The sequence below is a fragment of the Microchirus variegatus genome (genome assembly GCF_963457635.1).
Source record: "Microchirus variegatus genome assembly, chromosome: 8".
In the NCBI taxonomy this organism is placed as follows: Eukaryota; Metazoa; Chordata; class Actinopteri; order Pleuronectiformes; family Soleidae; genus Microchirus; species Microchirus variegatus.
Window position 1 is genome coordinate 21,691,866 of NC_139809.1, and position 25,776 is coordinate 21,717,641.

Sequence of the window (25,776 nt, forward strand, 5' to 3'; positions counted from 1 at the left end):
AGGTCATTTAAATATCAAGTAATTTTAAATATCAGTTTAAACTGTATTTTTTATTTACAGTACAAAACTGTAAATTGATTAACAGTAAAACAAATTTGGCAACCAAGCTGCCAGTGCTTTACTGTTTTTTTACAGGAACATTTCTAACTGATCAGGAGGAGGTGTGTGTGTGTGTGTGTGTGTGTGTGTGTGTGTTTAGTATTGTTTTTAGTGGCTCTGTCTGTCAGTTTGTTTGTGCTTCCACACTTGCTCTTGCCAATATGACCAACAGAGGTGGCCAGAAGTTTGTTGGGGTTGAATGGGGTCTGCCATCTCTGATTTCCTTGTTTTATTATTATTATCATTATTATTTATTTATTATTAACTTGTCAGATTACATTATTTTTTTTATTTTATGTTTTTGGGCCTTTTTGCCTTTAATGATAGTATAGTGGAGAGAGACAGGTAACAGGAGGCAGAGAGATGGGGAATGACACGCAGGAAAGAGCGCTTGGTGCAGGATTCGAACCAGGGTCGCCTGCAGCGAGGACTACAGCCTCAGCATATGGGGCAGGTGCTCTACCAACTGAGCCAACGATTACGTTATTTTCTGCAACATTGTTTTTGTGTTGATCTGAGGAGCAGTGGAGGAGGAGGCATTACAAGTGCAATTACACTCGGCAGCTACGGGGGCGCTTGTGAGTCAAAAATATAAAATGTTGCACTGTATTATAAGCATTCACAGGATTGTGAGGCAGCTTATGCTAAACCACTGGTCCCCAAACACTGGGTCGGGACACACAGATGGGTGGTGGGAGACTTTTTAGTTTGACAACTTTAAAAAGGGGGTTCCTGTGTAGAAAGTTTACGAAACCTGAAGCACATCTGCTGAAGCTGTTCTGAGGCACAGTCACATCAACAACAGATGCTGTGACCTTCAGCTGATACCCTGGTCAGGAGAGGACACTTCAAACGTCATCAGTGAAGACCCTGTTAATCTCAGTGGTTAATAAACACAAGTGTTCTTTGCACAGGCGTCTGATCCAGGCTGCTGATCCCTGGCTGCACTGATAACTTATGCAGTTAATTACTGCATAACACTGCTCTCAGATGACACATATTACATTACTATGAAACACATTTAATATGCATCTGTTATCATCATTTCAAGCCAGATCGTGCAATCTACCAAAGGTTTAAAGGGATACTTCACACTTGTGGGGTAGTTGAACACTGACTTCAGTTCCATGACGGGAAAACACATTTAAGCATGTTAAAATTGTCATGTTAAATGTATGTTAAAATTGAGGACCCAAATCCAGTTTCAAGAATGAACCAAGTTTTTAATGATACAAAACAAAACCAATGCAGGAAGGACTTGCAAACAAAAAACACACAGACAAAAGAATTCCTTCAAATACAGGAAACTGAACTCAATGCACTGATGAAGACACTGGGGAGCACAGATACTAAACCCACCAAAGAGGCAGGGGTAATTAAACACGTGAAACTCAAGGAGCAGACGATCAAAAGGGAAGGCACTACAGGAAGTAACACTTGACAGGGAAAAACTACAAAATAAAACAGGAAACAAGAACGGAACAACAAATAATCCAAACGGGGCATGACCTTTAGCCTTTTTACAGAAGGTCATTTTATAAAATATACATACATTTACATAAAACAGAGAGTAGCATTGTGCCTGTAAACTGAGACGACTGAGAGTTTGAAAACACAAAGAAGCGTCAACCTCAGAATCATGAATCATGATCAGAATTATGTGTGTGGGTTTTCTCCAGGTTCTCCGGTTTCCTCCCACAATCCAAAAACATACTACGTACTATGGGGATCAAGTAATTGGACACTCTAAACTGACTGTATGTGTGAGAATGAATGGTTGTTTGTCTCTATATGTGGCCATGTGATGAAGTGGCCTCCTGTCCAGGGTGTACCCCAACTTTTGCCCCATCAACTGAGATTGGCGGCAGTGACACTCATGTGGAGGATAAAGAAGTAGAGGATGGGTGGATGGAGGATGAGTGAGTAATCCCTGTAGGAACCCTCCTCGAAAGTGTTCTCTACCTTGCTCAGAGGTACCCCAGTCATTTGACCTGTTAGAGATATGAACCAGCAACCTTGCGGACTGCTGCCTCGATCACTATTTTTTAAATGTGTTACTTTGTGACTTCATTGTCTGGAATTTATGTTTGGATTTGAAGTGTATTATACACTTAAACACAGCAAATATGTTACTGTAATTCTGTGTTCACATACTCTGTAACTGGAGTTTACAATGCCCTACAATTAAGTCTACGATGGAAGTCTGCAGATTTTATCTGAGCATTGCCTGCTCAGATGGATCATCGGTTGGCCATAAAGTTGATGTTTAGGTTAGGCATTTGTCTGAGCATTTGTCCTTTCATGTGCTCCCTGGGGGAGACTGGAGGTCGAATGGCTAACCAAGGGCACAGGGTGATGCATAGGAGGAGGAGCAGGTAACCTTTATTAGTGTGGTTTATTAGGAGGAGTTTGGCACCTCTGCATGTGCGCTCAATTCCACGTTGATTTGGGATGTACGAAAGAAACGTGCTTGGATCCATGCGTACGCACACTTTGATACATCTGAATTTATTCGTGCGTACGACAGTTTCTGGGTTTTGACGTACGCCAAGTTTCAGTAGGAAATCCATGCAAGTCTTTGCACATGAGGCCCCTGGTGTTCTGAACAAGAAGGAAGCCTGACTAAAACAATAGATTCACACAAGTGACAAGAACTGTGCATAAGGGGCAGCAGAGGACCAGCAGCTTCTGTGTCCCTGTGAGCTAAAAAAAAAAAAAGACCAACAGTGAGATGAAGCAGCCAACATATTCCTTAGATATTGTTCAATTACTGATTTCATTTGATGAGTGGCTGAAATTTTGTTTGCCTGTTGTCCCTGCTAGAAGCCATGTTTTCATTGAGAGAGTGTCTGGATCCCTGACTATACCTCACAGTAATACAAATCACAATATAAGTTAAAATCAACAATGTGATATTTTTAATTCATAAACAAACTGTCTCCGAGAGATGATTGGAAAATGAATCTCATTTAACGCACGTTATTAAAACATAAACACATAAATCTAAACGTTTGAAAAAATAGGCATACTATTTTATGGACCCAAAGCATATATTCGTTATAGACAGTAATAACGTTATTACTGTCATACACAACACACAAAAATATCCCTTTAACACGCACACATCTTATTCCAGTATATATATATACACACATACACACATACACACATAGATACAGCATATCCTCTAGATCTATGAATGTAAAATGAAGAATATCTCAGATGTGTCATTTCCATATGGAAAATAACTGCAGAAATTCAAAAGTTTTACAAAGAATGCAATGAAAATAAAGGCAGCATACAGTGTGCATTTTTAGACAAATGTATTCCTCAGAATCGTCAAGGCACAGTGAAACAGAAAGAAAAATGTCCCTGAGAGACGACTGAACCGTACAACGCGGCAGAGGTGAACTGAGGTATATCTAAACACAACACATGAGACGAGAGAAAGAAATGGTTTTTGGTAGAAAAATGGAAACTTATCAAAACAGAAACAAAACAAAACTTTGCCCACAATAAAAAAGTCAAATGCTTCAACAAGTGTAATTTCTTCAACTCTGTTCAACCGGAATGTGGAAAATCAGAAAATGCTGCCACTAGTTTTTTCTTTAATGACAAAGTTTCAAACATGAATAAACACAATCATTTTCCTTAGCTACACTTCCTACACTTCCTTTAGGAAAAGTGACATTTCCTTTTTAAGTTTCATTATGACCCAAAAGAAATGAATTAAAAACTAAATTCATCAGAAATATTATTCTTATGATAAACAATGATGCCAGCAGATCAATAAGGACATAAATGATGGTAAAACTAATGCCATGTGTACACATTTAATAAGCTGCATGTTAAACATAAATCTTCCCTATTACTCAACTATTACCTTTGGTCAGTGGTGATGTACAGAGAACAGGCAAAAATCATGTTCAGCTTTCTGTTACATACAGTCTATATCACTGCTTTATTATGTATGTCTGTGATGCATCATGAAACACAACCTTTTTTCGCAATAAATGACTATGATTCACTTTTCTTGCCAAAATATTTAATTATTTTACCACTTAAAGCTTTTTTTTCCTGAATTCAGTACCTGAATAAAAACAACAACAGCAGAAGGCACGTTAAACACAGACGACAACAGTCAACAGGCAATTTGAGGTACGTTACTCAGAACAGTCTGGGCCCTTTTTGAGAAATAACGTCCATGAAGAAAATCCCATAGACATCGATACAATAAATATTAATTTCATCAAATTTAAATCATGTCAAAGTGAAGCTGTGTTTACAGGCCCTTGAGTCAAATACAAACAGTACATTTCATTTTTGTCACAAATAAATTTTTTTTTTTTTTTTTTTTCCCTCCAGTTAAGACACGTGCAAAACTTCAGACAGTTGTTATTTAAGGCGCTTGGGTTTATGCGTCGTTGGGAGTGTGAGCGCTGCCATTTCATCTCTGTTGTGTCTGTGGTCAGGCAGACAGTAGTGCAGATCATCATTGTTTAAGTCAGTAACACGGTGCACAGCAGTACCTTCATATAAATATCACAGTCAGTGGCAAACATCAGCCAGTACTGTCTCAGTAGTCAATAGAACATCCAGTGAAACAAAGTCAGGAGTATAGAATCAGCAGGCTCCTTGAGCTTTCGCTGTTCTGCGAGGCGTGAACTACACAGCATTTGGACCTCTGCTATGTCAATTTCTGTCAGTCAGCAGTTGTAACAGCAGTTGCTATGATTCAGCCGTAAAGTGCTCTGGTTGTAACTGTAGTGATGTCATCGTGCAGCTTTTGTGAGGTCACCTGTGGCCGGGCGAAGGCCGCCGGTTCCACATGCCACGCTTGGAGTGAAAGTGATGGAAGAAGTTCCTCAAGTAGATCCTCTCCACCTCCATTCCTGCCTGAAGGATCCTGGAGCAGAAAACAAAGAGAGTTTGTTTCATCACATTTGCCCACGTAACTTTAATGACCCTTGGGAATGAGATGCGTAACTCGTGAAATACATAACTCATGGCCTCGGGTTAATTGCCCGTGGCCATGAGATATGTAATTTGTGAGACATGGAACTCAGGGCCACACATTAATAATCTTTTGTCAACGAGATGCGTAACTCATGGCCATGTGTAAATGACCTATGAGAATGAGATATGTAACTCAAGCATTAATGACCTGTGGTAACGACATGCGTAACTCGTGGCCAAGCATTAACCTCTCCTTCATGGTTGCCCCCGGTACAGGGGGCAGCGACAAAAGCGTCATAAAACCATGTTTAACTTTAACAAACACAGACATGCTGCATACCCAATCAAACCAGCAGGAGCGAAAAAAAAACGTTACAGCGCACTCATTGAAAAGTGGCACCGGAGCATCAGCGTGATTATGTAAACAAAAAAAACAGGTTTCGGCTGGACAGCGGAGAACCCACAGAATCCAGCGGTACCATTTTTATCACTCTTTTAACGGATCAAGCCCCAAAATAAGAGCAAAACAACAACTGACTTTCAAGAAATACAAGCAGAAATGTTGTCTTACCTTTGCTGTTTATTAAAACAAGTTATTTCCACCAGAACACAACCACTTCTAATGAAGAACTACACTTCCCAGCATGCTTTGGGACTATTCCCGGTCTGATTGATCATTACAGAGCGACATTAGATAGTTCTGATTAGAGAAGGGCGAATGTCCGCACAAATGTGTCACATGCATTTATGTCCTTTTGACTCGCTAATGAAGTGATTGACACGCATCTGGAGACCGGGGTCTGATTCTACCGGTTTAGAGGTTTAAAACGAGCTGTTAATCACCCTAATTGACCAAGGTAAGCCAGAGCTATGGCGCTGCGTAACTGAAGATGCTGCAGAGTCACAGAGCTGTTATTACGCACCGCACAGGGAGCGTCTATTTACAGCGAGTTATCATTTATTTTATTTTTTTTTCAAAACAAGTTCTTTTTAGACCTGTAGTGCCAAAAGAGAGAACACCCAGACATCTCTTTAATAAAACCTCTGTAATTTCACTCTGCTTCATTTCAGCAGCATCAGACTTTGCACAGCTCATGTCCACATGTTGTTACATGACCTCCATGTGTTTTTAAGCTCCTACTGCATATTTTAAAGGTGATATTTGATTTAAAATGCAATTTTTTTTTAGGCGAGAGAAAAAAATCCTTCAGTTATGCTGAGTTCCATGTACATTTACTCTGACACAGTGGCATCTACAGTGAAACATACACCTCTGGTGGAATCTCACAAGTGTTATCTGTAGTTGGACACCAAGATAATCCACATAGAGCTTGTAACTGCAGAGATTTACTCTATTTAGCTTGGGCATGTCATTTTTGAGCAGGGACTCCAAAAAGAGGGTCAGGGAAGAAGTGGTTTATAATATGTGGGACTTAAATGCATACATGGCTGTGAGCTAATGACCTATGGGAATGAGATAACATAACAACATAGTAACTCATGGCCAAGCATTAACACTGTGTGGGAACGAGATACGAAACCAACTCGTGAGATAAGTATCTAACTCGTAAGATACGCAACTCGTGAGATAGGAAAAAGGAACATTTATTAAGTAATTGACTTTTCAGTCAGGAACACACCTGTCCAGGAGCTCCCAGTCTTCTCCTCCCCAGCGACTTTTGAATTCTTTGGTGTTCATTCCTCCCACTGCATTCAGATCCGACTTAAAGATTCCAAGAAGACCAAAGCCATTCACCTCCCAGTAACCTGCAACCACACCCATTCACATTATGGAGCCAATATTTTAATTGAAAAATATTGCCATTAATAAACATGTCACAGCCTGGTTGGTCATAACTCACTATGATAAATGTAGTTTGTATGTGACTGCAGGCAACACTGCATCAATACAAGCAAACAGATAATAACTATGGCAATATGTTTTAGCTACAACAGGTTGTCTAAACTTAATTGATGCAGTGAGTGGCTTCTTATTTCTTAAACAATCATTCATTCATTCAATCCCAGCTGACATGAGACAGGTACCAGTCAACACACAGAGACAAGCAACTATTCATTCTCACATTCACACCTACAGCCACTTTCCAGTGTCAGATTAACCCCTGCATGTTTTTGGACTATGGGAGGAAACTTGAGAACCCTGAGAAAGGGAGAACATGCAAACTCCACACAGAAACACTATCGGTCCAAACCAGGTCCGTTTTGCTGCGAGGCAACAATACTAACAAATCAGCATATTTGTCACCAGAGAGGAGATTTTCTGTTGTCAAAGCCTGTTTGTGTACACTGAGAAAAAACTCAAACAAATGTTATTTACTAAATATCAGGGATTAAAACGAACTTTTTTCACCACCGTCCCGGAAACGTCCCGAAAAACATTTTGAACCGTCCCGAATCGTCCCGAAAATCTTTTTTTACATTTTGAGTTGTTACTTACTGATAATATAATAAAAAAACAATACATTGTGTTGATAATAAATAATATATTTATTTCCAGACTAGATTTGTTGTGTTGTAGATGACAACCAACACACTCAGTCACAGAACTGTGGTCTACCGGACCTTCTGCCACTACTCCACCATTTAGTGACTGCATTTAGTGGGTTGTAGTCCTCATGAGAAGGGCCATGCATTGAGATTTGCATGAGGCTGTTTAGGGCTGTCAAAATGACTCAAAAATGACTTTTGAAAAAACACAAATATTCGAATATCTGTATTTGCGCATGATATCAATGACGCGCGCATCTGGTGTGCGCTGCATCCGCTGCATCTGGGGGCTTTAAATCAGCCAGACTGTCAGGTGATGACAGCATGACGTCAATAACAGGACGAACTAATACAACCAGACATAACTACTTATAGATGTAGTTTATTCAAGTTTAAACATATTTCACAACATATTTCACAACATATTACCTACACAAAAATAAGTAAATTAACTAATGACCAAGAGCGCAGATCTCTCTCTCTCTCTCTCTCTCTCTCTCTCTCTCTCTCTCTCTCTCTCTCTCTCTCTCTCTCTCTCTCTCTCTCTCTCTCTCTCTCTCTCTCTCTCTCTCTCTCTCTCTCTCTCTCTCTCTCTCTCTCTCTCTCTCTCTCTCTCTCTCTCTCTCTCTCTCTCTCTCTCTCTCTCTCTGCGCATACTGGTTTAGAGACTTTCCAGCGTTTAACAGGTGATGTTCCACAGTGAACTCGCTCTGTTTCGACCGCCGAATTATCGGTGTATCCCTAAATATAACATCTTTATTGACAAGAACGATGTACCCGTAATAATGACGCACTTAATAGTGTTACTTGGGTTTCAATCAGCACCTGGACATGCGTGCACTGCGCTGATTACATGGGGGTGCATGCGCTCTTGTTCCCCGGTATAGAAAAAGCTGTGGTGTATAAAAAAAAATATTTTAAATAAATAAACAAGCAACGCTAAGCCTGGCGGGGCTTCATTCAGTGATTGAAACAAACATGTCAACATTAATGAAATGTTTACATACAGTGCGGGCGCGCAAAGCAGACAGCCGCGCTGCGGCTCGAGCGGCGCACAGTGAGAGAGGAGCAGTCTCTGCGTCTCACTGAACAACACAAACATGAGCGCGCAGCCATTTACCTTTTCACATAAGTATTTCTCACCGTCCGCGAACCCGTTCTGGTTCACAGAAAGTGTTGAAAACTTAAACAGAAAAATGTAGTCAGTCAAAATTCTCTTTCGTCCCGTGGTCGTCCCGAGAGAGAATATTGATCGTCCCGATGACAATTAATGACGTCCCCGGGACGATGGGACGGTGTTGATTTTAATCCCTGCTAAATATGTTTCATACTGTTCAACTACAGTGTTTTTTCCTCAATAAAAGGTTTTGTTTTTCTTCATTTTAAATTGTTAATACACTATTTTAACATGGCAGTATACTGTAAACAACTGCTAGATATTGAAAGTTATTCTGGAAATATGGGCAAAAGCACTTACTCACAGGACAGTCTCTGGACCTTTTATTGTTAAAATAAGCAAACAAAAAAAAGTCCAGATGGACAATTTGAGGCTTAGGTGTTAAAGGGTCAATGCTATTTGTAAATAGTAAATGTAAGAGCATTTTCACACACATACTGTAATGTGAAGAGAAGACAAGGGGCTGGGAGTTAACAGCTGTGTGGCCTCAAGAAAACCAATTATCAGTGAGGTCGATCGGAAATAATGGTTTGGATTTGCTAAGGCAGCGTTAAGATTAACTATGGAGCACTGGAAAAAAGGTCATGTGGACTGTATAAAGGTGGATACAGTGACGCCCCCATCCTAGACTGTATGGGCAGAGTTCTGATCTGGGGTTACTTCGGTTGGTCCGGTCTAGGTTCAGTGACGTTATAAGGACAGCTAATGTGTTTGTGTAAGTGTGTATTTCACATTTCTTGGAATGCATAGTTGCTCACTTGGAAAGGTGAGCGGAGGAGTCCGGCCATTTTTTGCAATTAGTTTCACAATTAGTTGCCGCTATTTATGACAAAATTGATTTCCTGTTTTCAAGCAGCACAGATCCCATTGCAGTAAAACTGCAGGTGTTTGTGTCTGTACCTTTGGGATCCAGTGGTGTCGCCCCACAGTCCAGTCTCATTACTATGGGAGTGAAGGCCATGTATCCCTCCACACAGTGTTTCCTGATGGTATCAATGATCGAGGAAGGGAAGTGGATGTGGAGGTCACATAGAAACACAATGCTGTGGTCGTCCTAAGGAAGAATGATTTAAAAAAAATAATCATCTATTAAGGCTGGGCAATATTTTGATATTTTATCTATAATTGTGACATGAGACAAGATGTGGTCTTATATCGTCATATTTCGATATACATATACTGTATATCTCTCGATATAATCAATATCAAATGATGTGAAAAGTGGTATGCAAAAGTTTGGGCAACTTTGTAAATGTTCATGATTTTCCTTTATAAATCCTTGGTTGTTTGAATAAGAAATTTCAGTCAAATATATCATATAGGAGACAAACACAGTGATATTTGAGAAGTGAAATAAAGTTTATATGATTTACAGAAAGTCTGCAAGAATTATTTAAACAAAATTAGGCATGTGCATAAGTTTAGACACATTTTGTTATTTTATTGATTTCAATACCTTTAGCACTAATTATCAGAACTCAAAATTGGTTTGGTAACCTCAGTGACCTTTGACCTCCATACACAGGTGAATCCAATCATGAGAAACGGTATTTAAGGAGGTCAATTGTAAGTGTTTCTCCTCTTTGCATCTTCTCTGAAGAGTGGCAACATGGGCGCCTCAAAACAACTCTCAATGACCTGAAATCAACATCATGGTTTAGGGGAAGGATACAGAAAGCTATCTCAGAGATTTAAGCTTTACAGGGGTGCCCAAACTCTTGCATACCACTGTATATCATGCTAAGATGTTTTCCTGCTTGGCCCAGCTGTACCATCTATTCATGTTTCTCTGAGTGTTGACACTTACATTTATAAGGTCGACTCCTGCTTGCAGACCAGCAGAGCGTTCGAAACCTCCAGTCAGCTTCACATACTGGTACCTGAAACATTCCACAGGGACTGTTAAAGAAAAGTAATTTTCATTAATTTATAAGATGCATAAAAGGAGAAGAAAACACAGAAACACGCAACCTGGGGAGTGAAGATTTCTGCAGAGCCTTCCTCACGTCCATGTCAGTGCTGTCGTAGTCAGTGATGATGAGATTGAAGTTGCTGTCTCCAGTTTCTCTGAACAGTCTCTCCATGTCATCAATCAGCTTCTGAACCCATCGAGCCTGGTTTTTCACTGAGAGAAACAGGACAGAAAGATACAGTTATCTGTAAACAACACATGGGGTTAATGCAATATCCACATGGAAACTGAACAAAACATAACAAATGTGGAAAATGTCTTCATCCACATAATTATTATTTTATTTTTTTTTAATCAAATTTTTTTTTTTTTTTAAATCATATGTAGTACATATGCCAGGCCTGTTTGTGGCACTGTAGCACTGCTACGCCAGAACCAGAGAAGAGGACACTGAGCATGCACATATAGCATAATGTGTACAAACATTTAGTTTTAAAATAAAGCTTTATTTGAAAAAGTATACATTGCAATGCAAACAATGACAGAAACAGAGACGGAATGAAGAAAATCTTTCATTGGTTTTTGACTCTGACTTTTTTGTCCCCATAGGCAAATTCTTTTTCACAGCACTGCACTGGTTTAACAGACGCAACAACACAACAGCAATAGACTTAACAATACTCCACATAACAAACTTAAATCCATCCACTCTGACACATAAAACAGTTCTGATGACCCTCAGTGGGGTGTGTTGTTGAAGGATGTGATGACTGAGGGCAACGGGCTTCTGCCAAAGCAAAACAACCTTCACCTCAAATGCACCTTAAAGTCCTGTAACCACACCCTGAGGTCCTGTTCTACTGGAACTGGGATGTATACTATGTCCCTGTTAAATTATAATCCCTTAAAGGGCTTACCCTGACCCACCTCTGCTAAGCTGTTACACCCTATTACACCCACATACTCGATCATGTCAGCTGATCAGCTGCTCCTGAGTGTGCCAAAAACTAAACACACTCACAGGGGACTGTGTGTTCGCTGCGCTGGCTCCCCTTGTTATGGAATGATCTACCTCTGCAATCTCTTCACACTGGCCTTTGGTAGTATTTAAGTTGTTCACTTTATTAGGGCCTGAGTATGAAAGAAGTTCAAGGAACCTATTGTTTCTGTTCAGTTGGTCATTTTTCTCTGACGCTGACCTAAATTTTGGGGGGGGTTAACCTGCATAAAAACTCTTGAAATTTGGCATGGAGGTCGGGTAGGCAAAACATTTGATAGTGGCACCCGTGCCTATCCCCAGGGCTCTATAGCGCCCCCAGAAGTCGGGCTATAGTCAGACAAAAGTAGTCCGATCTGGACAAAATTTTGTGTGTGTAGGCTTAGTCCAAATTTTCTTGAGGAATTTTTGGGGAATTTTTGACGCAAGATAAAGTGGTCAAATGTTTTCCTTTGTGTCTAAGTCGCACATAGTTGTTCCAATTTGAACCAAACTTGGTACAGTTGTTGCTCTCATGATTCCAAACACATTTTTAATGTACTTAAATTAGCTCCACTCACCCAGAAGTTGGCCAGTTTGGAAAAACGAAAATGACTAGTCTTTACATTTGAAGGAACTATGGTCAGACAAAAGAAGTCCGATCGGGTCGAAATTTGGTGAGTGTGCTCGGCTAAGTCCATATTTTCTTGAAAATAAACAATGCTAAACCGCTATAGACCAGCAGAATAACTATATAAATTAAAATAAATATAGCTCTTATAAAACTCAATATACTATCTAGACAAGAACACAACATAACAAAACAACAAAAATAAAACAAAATATGACAAATGATGGTCGGACCAGTGTAACAAATGACTTTTACCCATGTTCTATGTCTTTGTTTAATTTGTTTTATTTTATTTTAATGTATTTTATTTTATTATATATATTTAATTGCCCTGTGTGAGCTTTAATACCTTTTATTTATTCTGTCTTCTATTTATTATTCTGTACAGCACCTTGGTCCAAAGCGGTTTGGTTTGATTGGAGGGCAACTTAGGAAAGAAAATAAAAGTTATCATAAAGCAAAAAGACCATACAATCTTCAAACACAAAAAAAGATGAGGATGACAGGACGAGGAACATCAAATGCAAGAGAGAGGTGGGATGATGTGTCTCCAACATTTAAACATGTCATCAGTGTTGGAGTTCTCTTTCAAACCTCCCTCGGTATCTCACCATGGGAAAAGCCCTCTGGCGTGACCGATCATGGAAGCTCCAATGACACCACGTCTGTCATATGACAGACCAATCATCTCGAGATGCACGGGCCAGCTTATAAGCGCCATGTGCGCTGTACCCGCCATTTCTCGCTTTTTTCCACATGGAGATCACCGATCTCCTCAGCTTTCCTGTTTTCGGAATATTCATTTAACTGCTCTTCAGACGCGCCGTAAAGGTAGTCACCGAGCGTGAATATTTCATAGTCAGGATTGCTCATCGTTTTTTATTAACGCTGTTGCGTAAGACGTGTGTTACTGCAACGTTAGCCGTCAGGGTTTAAGCTTGTGGTGTTTCTGACCGTCAAGGTTAGTCATGACTACCGCTTCCTCTAAGGGGACAACGGCTAGTGGCAGGGTGAAGGACGTCGAGTCCCGCCCCTGCCCAGCCTCTTGCAGTTTTACAAGTTCAGGGAGAGATCCACATCCTCTCTGTATTGCTTGTATGGGAGTCCAGCATGCTCAAGCGTCACTGGCGCACTCCGAATGCTGCCAGCACTGCAGCGCCATGCCAGCAAGGATCCTACAGCGGCGCCTCAGAGTTTCAGCCGCTTCTAAAGCCGACCCCTGTCTCTCCGACACTGCGGATAAGCTGGCTAAAGCTAGCGCAAGCTGGGATAACCTCCCGGTGGAGGACTTCCCACCGATGTTCGACCAGCTCCTCGACTCGGAAGACGAGTACGGAGGAGAGTGTGTGGAGGAAGATGATAATCTGGACCTTCTTAATGACGAGAACGAGGATGATGACGAGGACTACATCCTCCCTCCAGCCCAGACCTCTCGCCCCGGCAGCTCCGTCAGTGGAGAAATCCAACCCAGTCGAGACAGAAAAATAGCACTCGTTCCCCCAGTGCAGAGTTTGTATGCCCCCCCTCAAGTTCAGAGGGCAGTGGGAAAACGTGTAATGTTCACACAAAGCACTTCACACTTGTTTTTTAATAAACACGCTGTTGACAGTCTGTCGCCAAGAGCTCCCTGGTCCTCTCACGGTCAATGCGGAAGTATGGCGCGCATGTAAAGTCAACCCCTGGGTGTTTACAACTGCAATTTGCAATGGGGTGCTGCCGACAGAACCTACGGGGAAGCCGCGGAGGCTTTAGAGAGCGAAATATCTTCTCTATTAAGCCGAGGGGCGGTTTGAACGGTACCAGAGGGGGAGAGAAATATGGGTTTTTATTCCTGTTATTTCCTCATCCCAAAGAAAGGAGGTTCATTGCGTCCGATCCTATCTGCATTGCCTCAATTTACACCTCCGGGAATACAAATTCAAAATGCTTACACACGATGTTCTGTTCCGATCCATCCAACCAGGCGACTGGTTCACTTCTGTGGATCTGCAGTACACTTATTTTCCTAGCATTTTCCTAGCAGGGAGGAGGCGAAGAGAGCTACACAGAGACTGATAGTCAGGCTGCACAGCTTAGGCTTCAGTATAAACCACGCAAAGAGTGTTTTGTCTCCCACACAGAATATCAAGTATTTGGGTCTCGAAATAAACTCTGTTTATAAGCACAGGGTGCTTATAAGGGGGGAGAGCTGACCCGTGCATCTCGAGATGATTGGTTCGTCATATGACAAACGTGGTGTCATTGGAGCTTCCATGATCGGTCACGCCAGATGGCGTTTACCATAGTGAGATACCTCACTCGGTTATCAGAGAACCGGGGCTACGTGAGTAACCTAACGGTCATGCGTTACTCGGGTTACTTTTTTTGATATGAGTAATGTAATGTGTATGGTCTGCAATTCGACTGCTTAATTATTTAGTTACTATTTGAAAAAAAATGTAATCTGTTATTCGTGTGATGTCTTTGAAGTCATCACAACATAGCCTATAGTCGAAGCTAGATTAGGTATGTCCTGATTAGAATAGTCTATCTTATGCTGCCATAGGCTTAGACTGCTGAGGGAATTTCCCATCATGCACTTAGAATGAGCACACAGACTTTGCACGAGCCGCACTTTCTCTACCCCGTCCTCGATTTTTCATCCCTCACCACTTACCCGATGTACCCCCATGAGATGTAGCACATAAATCTACATATAGCACATCTCTAACTGATTTTAATCTCTTACAGTTCTGCTGACACCAGTGAACGACATGAGGTCAGGACAGGAAAGAGGACTCCGTCATCCTCAAGTCTCTGACCACAACAGTCTTCACTACAGGCTGTGATAAACCCAGTGATCCAGATGATCCTGGCATTTAAAGACTTTTTTTTTTTTTTTTTTTTTTTTCACTTTTTATTCTTGTCATTGTGTATTGTATGTTTTGGGTAACATCTACTGCACGTCTGTCCGTCCAGGGAGTGGATCCCTCACCTGTGGTTCTCCCTAAGGTTTCTACCCTTTTTCCCTTTTACAAGGGTTTTTTTTCCCTGGTAGTTTTTCCTTACCCTGGTCGAAGGTCTAAGGACAGAGGATGTTACCAACCCTGTGAAGTCCCGTGAGACAAACTATGTTTTGTAAACTGTGGGCTATATAAATAAAGGTTGATTGATTGATTGATTGATCACACATCCATCCATCCATTTTCTACCGCTTTATCCTCCACTGGAGGGGGGAGTGCTGTGCCACATATGGTTTTAAATTTTCTTTTTCTTTTTTTAAAGTGAATGAAGACATTTTCCAAAAGCAATGCAATCTTTACAGACAGTTATGTTTTGTTCATACATAAATTCTTGCGTACATAAATAAGGTATTAAAGCTCACACAGGGCAATTAAATACATCTAATAAAATAAAATTAATTAAAATAAAATAAAACAAATTAAAAAAGACATAGAACAACATGTTTTATTATGTTTGTCATGTTGTGTTCTTGTCTAGAAGGTATAGTTATTCTGCTGGTCTATAGCGGTTTAGCTTTGTTTATTTTCAAGAAAATTTTGACTTAGCCTAGCACACTCACCAAATTTTGTCCCGATCGGACTTCTTTTGTCTGACCATAGTTCCTTCAAATGTAAAGACTAGTCATTTTCGTTTTTACAAAATGGCCGACTTCTGGGTGTGGAGCTAATGGAAGTACATTAGAAATGTGTTTGGAATCATGAGAGCAACAACTACTAAGTTTGGTTCAAATTGGAACAACTATGTGCGACTTAGAAGAATATTTTTGCATTTTTTGCAAATTTGACCACTTTATCTTGCGTCAAAAATTCCGCAAGAAAATTTGGACTAAGCCTAACACACACACCAAATTTTGTTCAGATCGGACAACTTTTGTCTGACTATAGCCCAACTTCTGGGGGCGCTATAGAGCCCTGGGGCTCGTCACGGGTGCCACTATCGCATTTTTTGCCTACCCGACCTCCATACCAAATTTCAAGTTTTTATGCATGTTAACCCCCTCAAAATGAGGGCAAAAATGACCAACTGAACAGAAACAATAGGTTCCTTGCACTTCTTTCATACTCAGGCCCTAATAAAGTGAACAACTTAAATACTACCAAAGGCCAGTGTGAAGAGATTGCAGAGGTAGATAATTCCATAACAAGGGGAGCCAGCGCAGCGAACACACAGTCCCCTCTGAGTGTGTTTAGTTTTTGGCACACTCAGGAGCAGCTGATCAGCTGACATGATCGAGCATGTGGGTGTATCAGGGTGTAACAGCTTAGCAGAGGTGGGTCAGGGCAAGGCCTTTAAGGGATTATAATTTAACAGGGACATAATATACATCACAGTTCCAGTAGAACAGGGTGTGGTTACAGGGCTTTAAGGTGCATTTGAGGTGAAGGTTGTTTTGCTTTGGAAGAAGCCTGTTCTTCAAGACCGTCTTCCACCTGTTCCCTACTTACAATATCATCTTCAAACAATGTAGTCCATGGAGACTGCCGTCTGATCTCATCTGTCAACCTGTCCGTCACCATTGCAAACAAGAGGGGGCTCAGTGCCTTGATGTAATCCCACCTTCACCTTGAAACCATCTGTTAAAACAACTGCACACCTCACCACTGTCTTCAGTGTCATGTCTCAATCTTGGGATGATGGGTTAAACAGAGATGATGCTCATCTGTTCAAGATCTTTCCGGCAACAAGCAAAAAGGCCATCACAAAACACTGCACTACTGTCTTATAAAGACAGTTGAGTCCCGTGGCTTCTCACTTTTTCAGCATTGTTTTTATTAGCCAATAAATCAGAGGCTTCCTAATTTGGACACAGTCCCAGTACTATATTTTTTCTTCTTGTCCGATCAGTGGATCATCCTATGACCTCAGTTGGCTTTTCTGTTTCTGTTTCTGTGTATTGTATTTATGGTTTATTGTTAATACAATGCTCAGTATACATGCACTGGAGTAAATCAATGTACAGTACCTGGTACTATGAAGTGGACAGTGGCGTCAGGGTTCCAGCGGAAGCCTATGGGATTAGTCAGCATAGTGTCAAGCTGCTGCTTTTGGATGCCATGGTTCCTGCTGCGTGGCCCCCTCAGGGGGATCAGAACATAGATGTACTTCGACAGACGCAGCAGCTGGCCGCTCGCCCCATCTTTCAGAAGCAGCTCCAGAAGGTAACGATTTCCCAGGGCTTTATCCACACGTTTCACTGCATTGATCACACGCTCCAAAGTGAAGCGTCTGCAGGTGCAGAGAACATTCATAACACAGAAAGTGTTAGTTTTAGGAGAAAAAAATTTGCCAATCGGCAAGCAGATTTTACTTACTAGAATTCTTAAAACTAGCTGGTAAATCTAGCCACTTTCAGACTGTGACAAACTAGGGTGGTATACAGAAATTTAACATTTCTACTTATTTTAAACACCTTGCCTCTTCAGAGAGAATTATCCATGAATACAATTAGCCATGTTCACAAAATGTCTACTATGAAAAGTCCTCCATTAGCTGTCAAATGTGGGATTAGGTGGAAGGAAACGATGCAGGTTGTATAACGAAAAAGGGTGAATTTAATGCATGCCAAGCAAAAATAATGAATAGTCAATAGAGTTGAGTCGAGTAGTTCTAGAACAGTATAATAGAAAATAAAAGAATGTCTTGTCATGGTAAATTCAATTTCTCTGTCTCAGAGCTGCCCATCACCCTATACCTGCCCAACACATAATACCAGGTACTTTTGTGTATTGTGTATTGTATATTGTGTAAGTATGATGAACGGACACCTTCCTACAACATCTGCAGGGAGTCGGCTCCCTGATGCCTACAGTAGACAAAGAGGTGTGAAAACATGGCTGGGAAAACCAGACTCGTGTGTCTATTGGAGGAATACAAAAGGGGAGTTGCTCATGTATAAATGTGGAGGGCTCATGATGCTCTGGGTTTTTCTCCAGCTAGGATCACTCCTGTGAAGATTGACCTTTTCCTTGCAAAGAAAATAAAACCTTGTCGGCCAGAAGAACTTCTCTATTTCATTCTTCACCAGCAGCAGAGAATTTCCACAACATCTATGAACCTTTCAGCCCACCCATGTATATTAAAGGTCCAGAGTGTCATTTAATGCTAAGAGCACAGAGTGTAACAAACAGATCACGCTTCACTTGTCAACCACATCAGGAATGTTTACATTCCAGGAAGGATGTAAACGCTCTTTCATTCACCACTCTACTTTGTTTCCTCCCTCTGCACTGATGTATGTGTCATAATTATAATTTGCAATTTGCAATTTGTAAGTAGTTGTTTGTATGACTGTAATTTAGGATTATTTTCATGATAAATTAATCAGTTGATTATTTCTTGATTACGTTATGAGTCGTTGCTTAGAATGTTTAGAATTTAGAAATTGTTGATTAATGTTTCCCAAACCTCTAAATGATCATGGTCTTGTTTTGTTCACAAACCAAAATGATTCAGTTTTAATTTACGTCTTTGTTGTATGCAGCAAAAAAAAATCAGATACACACATATATATATATATAAAAATATAATACACATATATACATATATATATATAAAAAAAAACAAAAAAAAACAGTAATCCATGTAATGCTGCATCTGTGAAGGTGGAAATATCACTTTTTGATATTATTTATGGTTTTGTTGATTAATATTTTAAATATGGATGAGCCACTACAATACCGAAAATCAGTGGATTGTATTACGGACAGATATAAATGTAAAATCCCATACGACCCAAAAATCCTCTTTATTGCTTGCATAGAGTGTAAATAGAAATCAGCCAAAGCATTTTAGCAGAGTCATATTGTGGGCTGCTTATTTCTTCTCCCATAGAGAAGAATATTTGTTACACAGTTGGACAATTACTGTAAGTCTGTGAAATAGCTTGAAATGTCACAAGTGTTAACAGCTCAATAGTATCAAAGGTCTAAAATGACTGTGTCATACTGATATCAGGTATCAATAGATACTCAAGTTTGTGATATCAGATCTGTATCAGATCCGTGGTACAGAGTCATTCCTATTTTTAAACGCTTCATTGTGTATTATTTAATATTTTTAGCTTCCAGGACTGCAGTAAATCGTTTATACCCATCTGAGAGGCTTTCTACAATTACTATTGATGCCACCAAGTGCTGCCACAGCAGCTGATTCCTCCAAACCCCAGACAGAAAGCTGTGGTCCATCCAGATCAAAAAGTCACACCACAAGCACATTTTCTTCCCCTCTTCTGTGAGTTCAATAAGATTAGACGCGCGCGCACACACACACACACACACACACACACACACACACACACACACACACACACACACACACACACACACACACACACACACACACACACACACACACACACACACACACACACACACACACTGACTTTCATCCCACTCTTGGACATGAATCTACTGTAAATGCACACACCATCTGCAGCAGCTCTCATCATAATTCCTCCTGCACTGTAACTGCTGCACATATGTACAAATCATATGCCGCACAGATGTTCATATAGTGCACTGTATGTAAACGGTATGTTTTTATGTTACATACATTTACAAGCTTTTGTTTCACATTGTATTGTCTCCTTTCACGAACGTAAGAAGCAACCGGTTTACAACTGTCCAGATTTTTACAGGTTGCTTCTTACAACTCAATAAACAAACCTCTGGGAAGGATGATCAGAGCAAGTACGGAGGACAACTTGAGGTTTTATTCTACAGACTACTTTATAGGTTGATTCTTAAATCCAAGTTATCCGACAAAGCATACGGGTTCTGGTGATCAGTTACAGATGAAGACAAACAAATAAAGGATTAGCACTGCACACGCTCAATAACTGCTAGAAAGTTCTCCAGTAAGGTTAACTGCTTTTCTTTTAGTTTCTTTCTCTTTTAATTTGATGTTGATTTGTGATCATTTATGTTTCAGGGAAACTTGTCATTGGTAGTAGTAACAGCATGACATCGTAGCAGTGTGCCTACAACACACGACGGCACCTTTTATATGGGTACTATTCCAAATTTTGTGTACTATTCCTCAAACAATTTCCCCCTGGGGATTAATAAAGTATTCTGATTGTGATTAATGGAAGCCAATCAAAATAAGAAGACATGGGTTAGTTAGTACCAACACACTTACCCATTATGCTTTTTGTTGAGTTGCTCCATGAAGGTCTTGACCACCGGCAGAATATCACTGGAGTGGAGCAGCAGGTTACCAGAGATGTTGCAGTTCAGATCGATCCAGTCCGAGCGCTGAGCCTGAATGTCCAGGTGACTGAACTGGAAGGTTTGGCTCCAGTTCACCTCAGCATCAAACACTGGGGCAGGAGTATAATCCTCATTGTCGGTGCCCTCAGAGTCGTCTTGTGGTTGCCACAGAGAGTCCCAGTCTCTCTCTCTGTTGTACACCGGCTTCTCCGCCAGGATGTCTCCTTTGTCTTCCAGCGTGTCCTCCTGTCCCCCCGTGTGTGACCACTTACTGTCAGTCTTGTTTCTGTTGATCATTTGAGGTCTGTTGATGTCATTATCTCCATCCTGCTTTAGAGGCATGTTCATCTCTATCTCCTTTTCCCTGAGGTGTTTTCCGATAAAGGTGTCTCTCTGATCTAAGAGCACTAAAGGTTGGATGATGTCTCTTTTCGGAGTGGTGACATGCTTCTTCGTGTCTGGGTGATGCTCCACTTCTCTGGTTACAATCCTCTGCTGCTTGGCCACAGTGGGTTTCTTTGAGGCTTTGCGTCTCTGGATTCTGGTTTGATTCAGTGAACGAGACCTCTGAATGGGATGTTTTTTAGTGATGAGGGGCACTGTTGGAACTACAGGTCGCTCCTGTGCTTTAAGCTGCTCTCTGCCCACTGGTATTGGATCACTTTTCTTACGCAGTCTTTTTTTTGTTGCCGATTTTCTCTTTTGTCTCTCAGGCAGTCGCTGTCCTTCAGGTTTCACATGTTGTACTTTCTTATCCAGACCCTTCTTTTGTTGCAGGTGGTTTTTCGAGGCTTGTGTTGGTCGAGGCATCTCTGGTTTCTCAGTCTGAGCCTGTGGCACATTATATTTCCTTTGTCTCCTCTGCACTTTACCCATGTGCAGTCTTGTGTTAGAAGTGTTTGGCACAGTGTTAGCTTCTTGCACGGGTACAGAGAAGAGTTTGCGTCTGCGTTTCTGATTGTAATCATCAACATCATCTCCATAGTCTGGAAAAAGTGCATTGTCGATGTGGTCACGCCTGGATTTCCCTTCCCTCTCATTGTTGTCAAAATCATCCTCCTCATGCATGACTAACTTCTGCTGGAACTCAAAATCTAACAAACACCAGGGAAAATAACATTTATTGTGAAACAGGTTGACAAAAATGAATACAAAATAATTATTTCTTCAGAAAAAGTGTGAAAAAAACAACTCTACCAGAGTTTCCGTTTCCATTCATATCAGGACGATCAAGTCTCATGTATCCAGAGAAACCGTACCTGTAGTTAAATTGAGAAAGAGTTAGTCTACATCGTGTTGAAATAACAGAGTTTACTGCTCATTTCTAGGCAAAGTTTGGGATTTATAATAGGAATTAACTGAGGATCAGTCTGATACTGGCCAAAATCACTGGATCAGATATTGAACAGATAAAAATGTAAAATCCATAAGAATCTTTTATAGGAGAAGAATATTTGTGACACAGTTTGAGACTATGTCTTTGAAATAGCTTAAAGGGTGTTTAAGCTATTCTATGGCTTAGAAACAGTTGAAAATGTCGAAAATTACTGTATCAGTAGAAGTTTGTGATATTGGTATTGGACACGAAAAAGTGTCATCATGCATCACTCATTTACTCATAAAAAACAAACTTGACAGGAAATGTGTGGTCATTCAAGGAAACTAAGTAAAAATGGGAGAGAAGTGAAACTGTGACTCTGGTGACAGAAGAATGAAAGAACAGTATACACAGTATAAAATAAATCCAATTATTTCTGCTCACAACAAGATGACAGACAGATTTTAAACAGATTAACAAAAACTTGCTTTACGGATACACCCTGAAATGTACCTACACATCCAAAAAATCTTACAAATAAATAGGACAATTGTTTTGAAATGATTATTTTTGTAATGGTACAGCCTTGGGTCAGGCTTGCACTTTAACTGTGGACAGTACCTTCCTTTACTTGGTAGATGGGCTGACAACGAACATCAAAATCAAAAACGGCAAGAGACAACAATGGAGGACATCGAGCAGTTCTTTTGCTCCTGCACGGTTTGTGGATATTTGTCTCAACAAGACGTCAAGCTTTGTATGAGAATAGACTGCAGGCATTTACCTCGACTACCATTGGATATTTACAGAGTGACAATCAGCCGACTGTCGTGAGTGGAGCCGGTCTAGCTCCACCCTGACCATACCGTACTATTTTACCCTGGTAAGTCAAGGGAAGCGTGCCAAAGAATGGAACGGTTGGGGCTGGTTACTTTGGTACTATTCCTAATGGAAACGCAAACAAATATGCACAAACTGAAATGTTCCACTCAGTGGAACTACAGCTATAATAGATTAATAAAGGGAAACATTTTATAAATCAAGATATTTCTGTTCCGGCCTGAGTGAACTGACAACAAAACTGACTACAGCACGGTAAAGAAGTAGATTTCAAACGTGGCATAGTAAGCCCAGAGGAAGAGTCCTATCATGTAACACCTGTCACCACACAGAACCAGTTTCTACAAACAAGGCATCCTTCACAAATATAGTGTGTAGATGGAACTTTATTATTATTAGTGTGTAACTAAACTTCGGGCTGGGCAATATATTGATATTATATCTGTATTGTGACATGAGACATGAGAGTTGGTCTTAGATTTTGGATATCGTCATATCCTGATATGGTATCTGTGATGACATTTCCTGGTTTTAAAGGCGGTTGCATTGATAACCATCATATTTATTATACTGAATAAATTAGTGATAAATGAAATACGAAATGGGGATTAACACATACACGACAAACAAAATTGTATTAAAAAAAGTCATATAATAATTACATTTCTTTTATTTTAAAGGTGCATTATTTAATAAAGCTAAAGCAACTGGCCATAAAATCCTCCTAATGTCACAGAGACTCAGGAATAATGTTCATATAACAAACTGAACTCACCAACAACAACAGTACAGCAGACTGTAAATCATGTTTATGCTTTGAAATCATGTTTTGGCATGTGGCGCCACCTACCGCCGTGTACCAATCATTGCAGTCAGTAGAGTCTCAGCTGCCGAGCAACCACGGGTTGCCAGTTACGTCAGAAAAACGAAACCTAAAAGACCTCGGTATTTTGAATTTGGATGTAGTAACCGTTTTTGGCCACATTCTTACATATGGCACCTTTAAGCCTTATTATTTGTGTTATAGCCGAATTTAATCATATTAACAGTCAATTTCATTGTTTCTAACACTCGTAAATATTGTTCAAGTGTATTTTAAGATCATGTAATACAGATCATAAACAGTAGATATTTCATTTTACAGTGTATTGTCACATCACAATATGCAACAAAGAAAACTTCTAATGAGTCCAGAGAAACAACCTGTCTGCAGCTTTTTATCCCATATATCTAGATATAGCTAAAACATATCTAGACATTATTTATAAGTAACATCACTCAGCTTTACAGAAATATTGATTTGATTTATATCACCATATTATTGGTATCAAATGATGTAAACGTTTATTGTGATAAGATGTTTGCCTATATCGCCCAGCCCATACTAAACCACTTTATTCTGGTGTAAACCAGTGTATGTGTGTATCTACTAATGTTATTTGTTGATCCAGGTGCAACATCTTCACAGTTTAGTGTAAAGTATTGAAATTATACATGTGATAAAAGCTGGTGTATTTACTGCCTCTATGGTAAAACACCAGCTACTGCACTCACATTCTTTAGCTTTCTTAGTCTACAAGTCTACTTAAGGCCACATTATACTTCTCCGACTGCGTAATTCGTTATCCGTCGACGGATCCGACGGATACGCACTACAATTTCCCACCCGATCAGTAGGGGTCGCTGCGCAAAGTTGTTATGCTTCTGGCTACAGTGAGCAATGGCGTCCGAGAGAGAAGTCTTAAGAGTCTAAACATGTGCTGTGTGTATTAAGATATGACGTATTTATAATTTGGCAGCGACGTCGTCGACGGGGATCAGCTCCGTCTCTGTGGACGCTCGATGCGCACTGTGAGCCGGCACAGAGCAGCCTGCTCAGCCTGTCCTGAGGACCAATTGCAGCTCTTGCCGTCTCCGTTGTCCCTTGACGGAGTGACGGACACTTAAAAAATATTACGTGCAGTCGGAGCCGACGCAGAGACTCTCTGACAGCCTCTCCGTCGACGCAGAGGACTCTGCGTAACCTACGCAGAGCACTTTACGCAGGAGTATAAATTGGGCTTGAGACCACACCCCCTGCACTGCACCCCACTCTCCCTCCCTCCTCCTGTCCCTCACTCAGCTCTCAGCCCATTTCAAATTCTGTTTTCTGGCTGAGTTATTAGTCTTAGAAGAGAATGTTCAGTTACCCTTTAGGTCAGCGTTCTCAAATTCGCGGCCTGTGTGCCAAATGCAGCCTTCAAATCAGTTTCATGCAGACCACCACGTGGAGGAGTTATTTATGCATATTTTTAAAAAACTAAGATTCATTCAAAATGTTGGCCTTTTTTTTTTTTATTAAATTGACCGGCCCCCTCCTCACCGCCTGACCAGACTAGATGCTCAGTGGCACCCAGAACTTTTGTGTCCTTCTTCGCTGGACTAAATGTACAAAGTGTGCCTTACTACATATGGATCTATAGCAGGTTTGCCATGTTTATCTCACATCTTAAAGTAGAAGGGGCTCTCCGGGTAGAAGCAGCTGTTCTCTGACTCCATGTGTGTGAGTCTGGTGTAGTCGTTGGGGTAGATGTAGGACATGTGTACCTGGTGAGATGAAATGAAATGACATGTTGTTAAAAGAGCTTACATTCTCATGACAATATATTTGATTAAGCGATATTATAGTGACTTTGTTTAAGCTGCAGAAATAAAAAAACAGGTTGTGGTTTTATGGTGGAGCTGGTTTGCACAGTGCTTTTTAGCCGAGTAGTGACATGAGCATGAGGTTGCCTGGCAACCGCCAGAGTCACTGGAAAGTGACACATATGGAGACTTATGAGACGCATAAGAGAGGTTGTAGAATGTGAAAGAAACCAGCATTTCTTGGGTGCATAATGACTTTTTTTAAATAAATTATTTTTTTATTAAATGGGTGAATAATTACTTTATTCCATTTCAAATGGTCCCCAGTCTGTTGTCATTATTTACAGTCCTCAGAGAGACAGCAATGCAATGTACTGTTATTTTTGGATAGTTACTCTTGTTTGTCACTTAACAATAACTACAACTTTGTCTTTGTGCGTTTATATTTTTGTTGAGAAACCAACTACAAAAAGAATGCACATTTTTTATTTCCTCTAGACCATAAATGTACTGGAAAAACA

General features: G+C 40.5%; 1 protein-coding gene across 1 annotated transcript in view; it reads right to left on the reverse strand.

Annotated features, from left to right (window-relative positions):
- Window positions 1-4,893: 4,893 nt before the first annotated feature.
- b4galnt3b (beta-1,4-N-acetyl-galactosaminyl transferase 3b) overlaps window positions 4,894-25,776 on the reverse strand; it is a gene marked incomplete at its 3' end in the record, with an annotated part of 60,678 nt that continues 39,795 nt past the window's right edge. The window contains exons 12-20 of the mRNA XM_083894280.1: window positions 25,116-25,216; window positions 21,670-21,731; window positions 20,402-21,566; window positions 17,226-17,488; window positions 10,712-10,865; window positions 10,548-10,620; window positions 9,641-9,794; window positions 6,696-6,822; window positions 4,894-5,005 (exon numbers count right to left, since the gene is read on the reverse strand). Of these exons, the coding sequence (XP_083750406.1) occupies window positions 4,894-5,005; window positions 6,696-6,822; window positions 9,641-9,794; window positions 10,548-10,620; window positions 10,712-10,865; window positions 17,226-17,488; window positions 20,402-21,566; window positions 21,670-21,731; window positions 25,116-25,216 (2,211 nt within the window). The remainder of the gene's footprint in view (window positions 5,006-6,695; window positions 6,823-9,640; window positions 9,795-10,547; window positions 10,621-10,711; window positions 10,866-17,225; window positions 17,489-20,401; window positions 21,567-21,669; window positions 21,732-25,115; window positions 25,217-25,776) is intronic.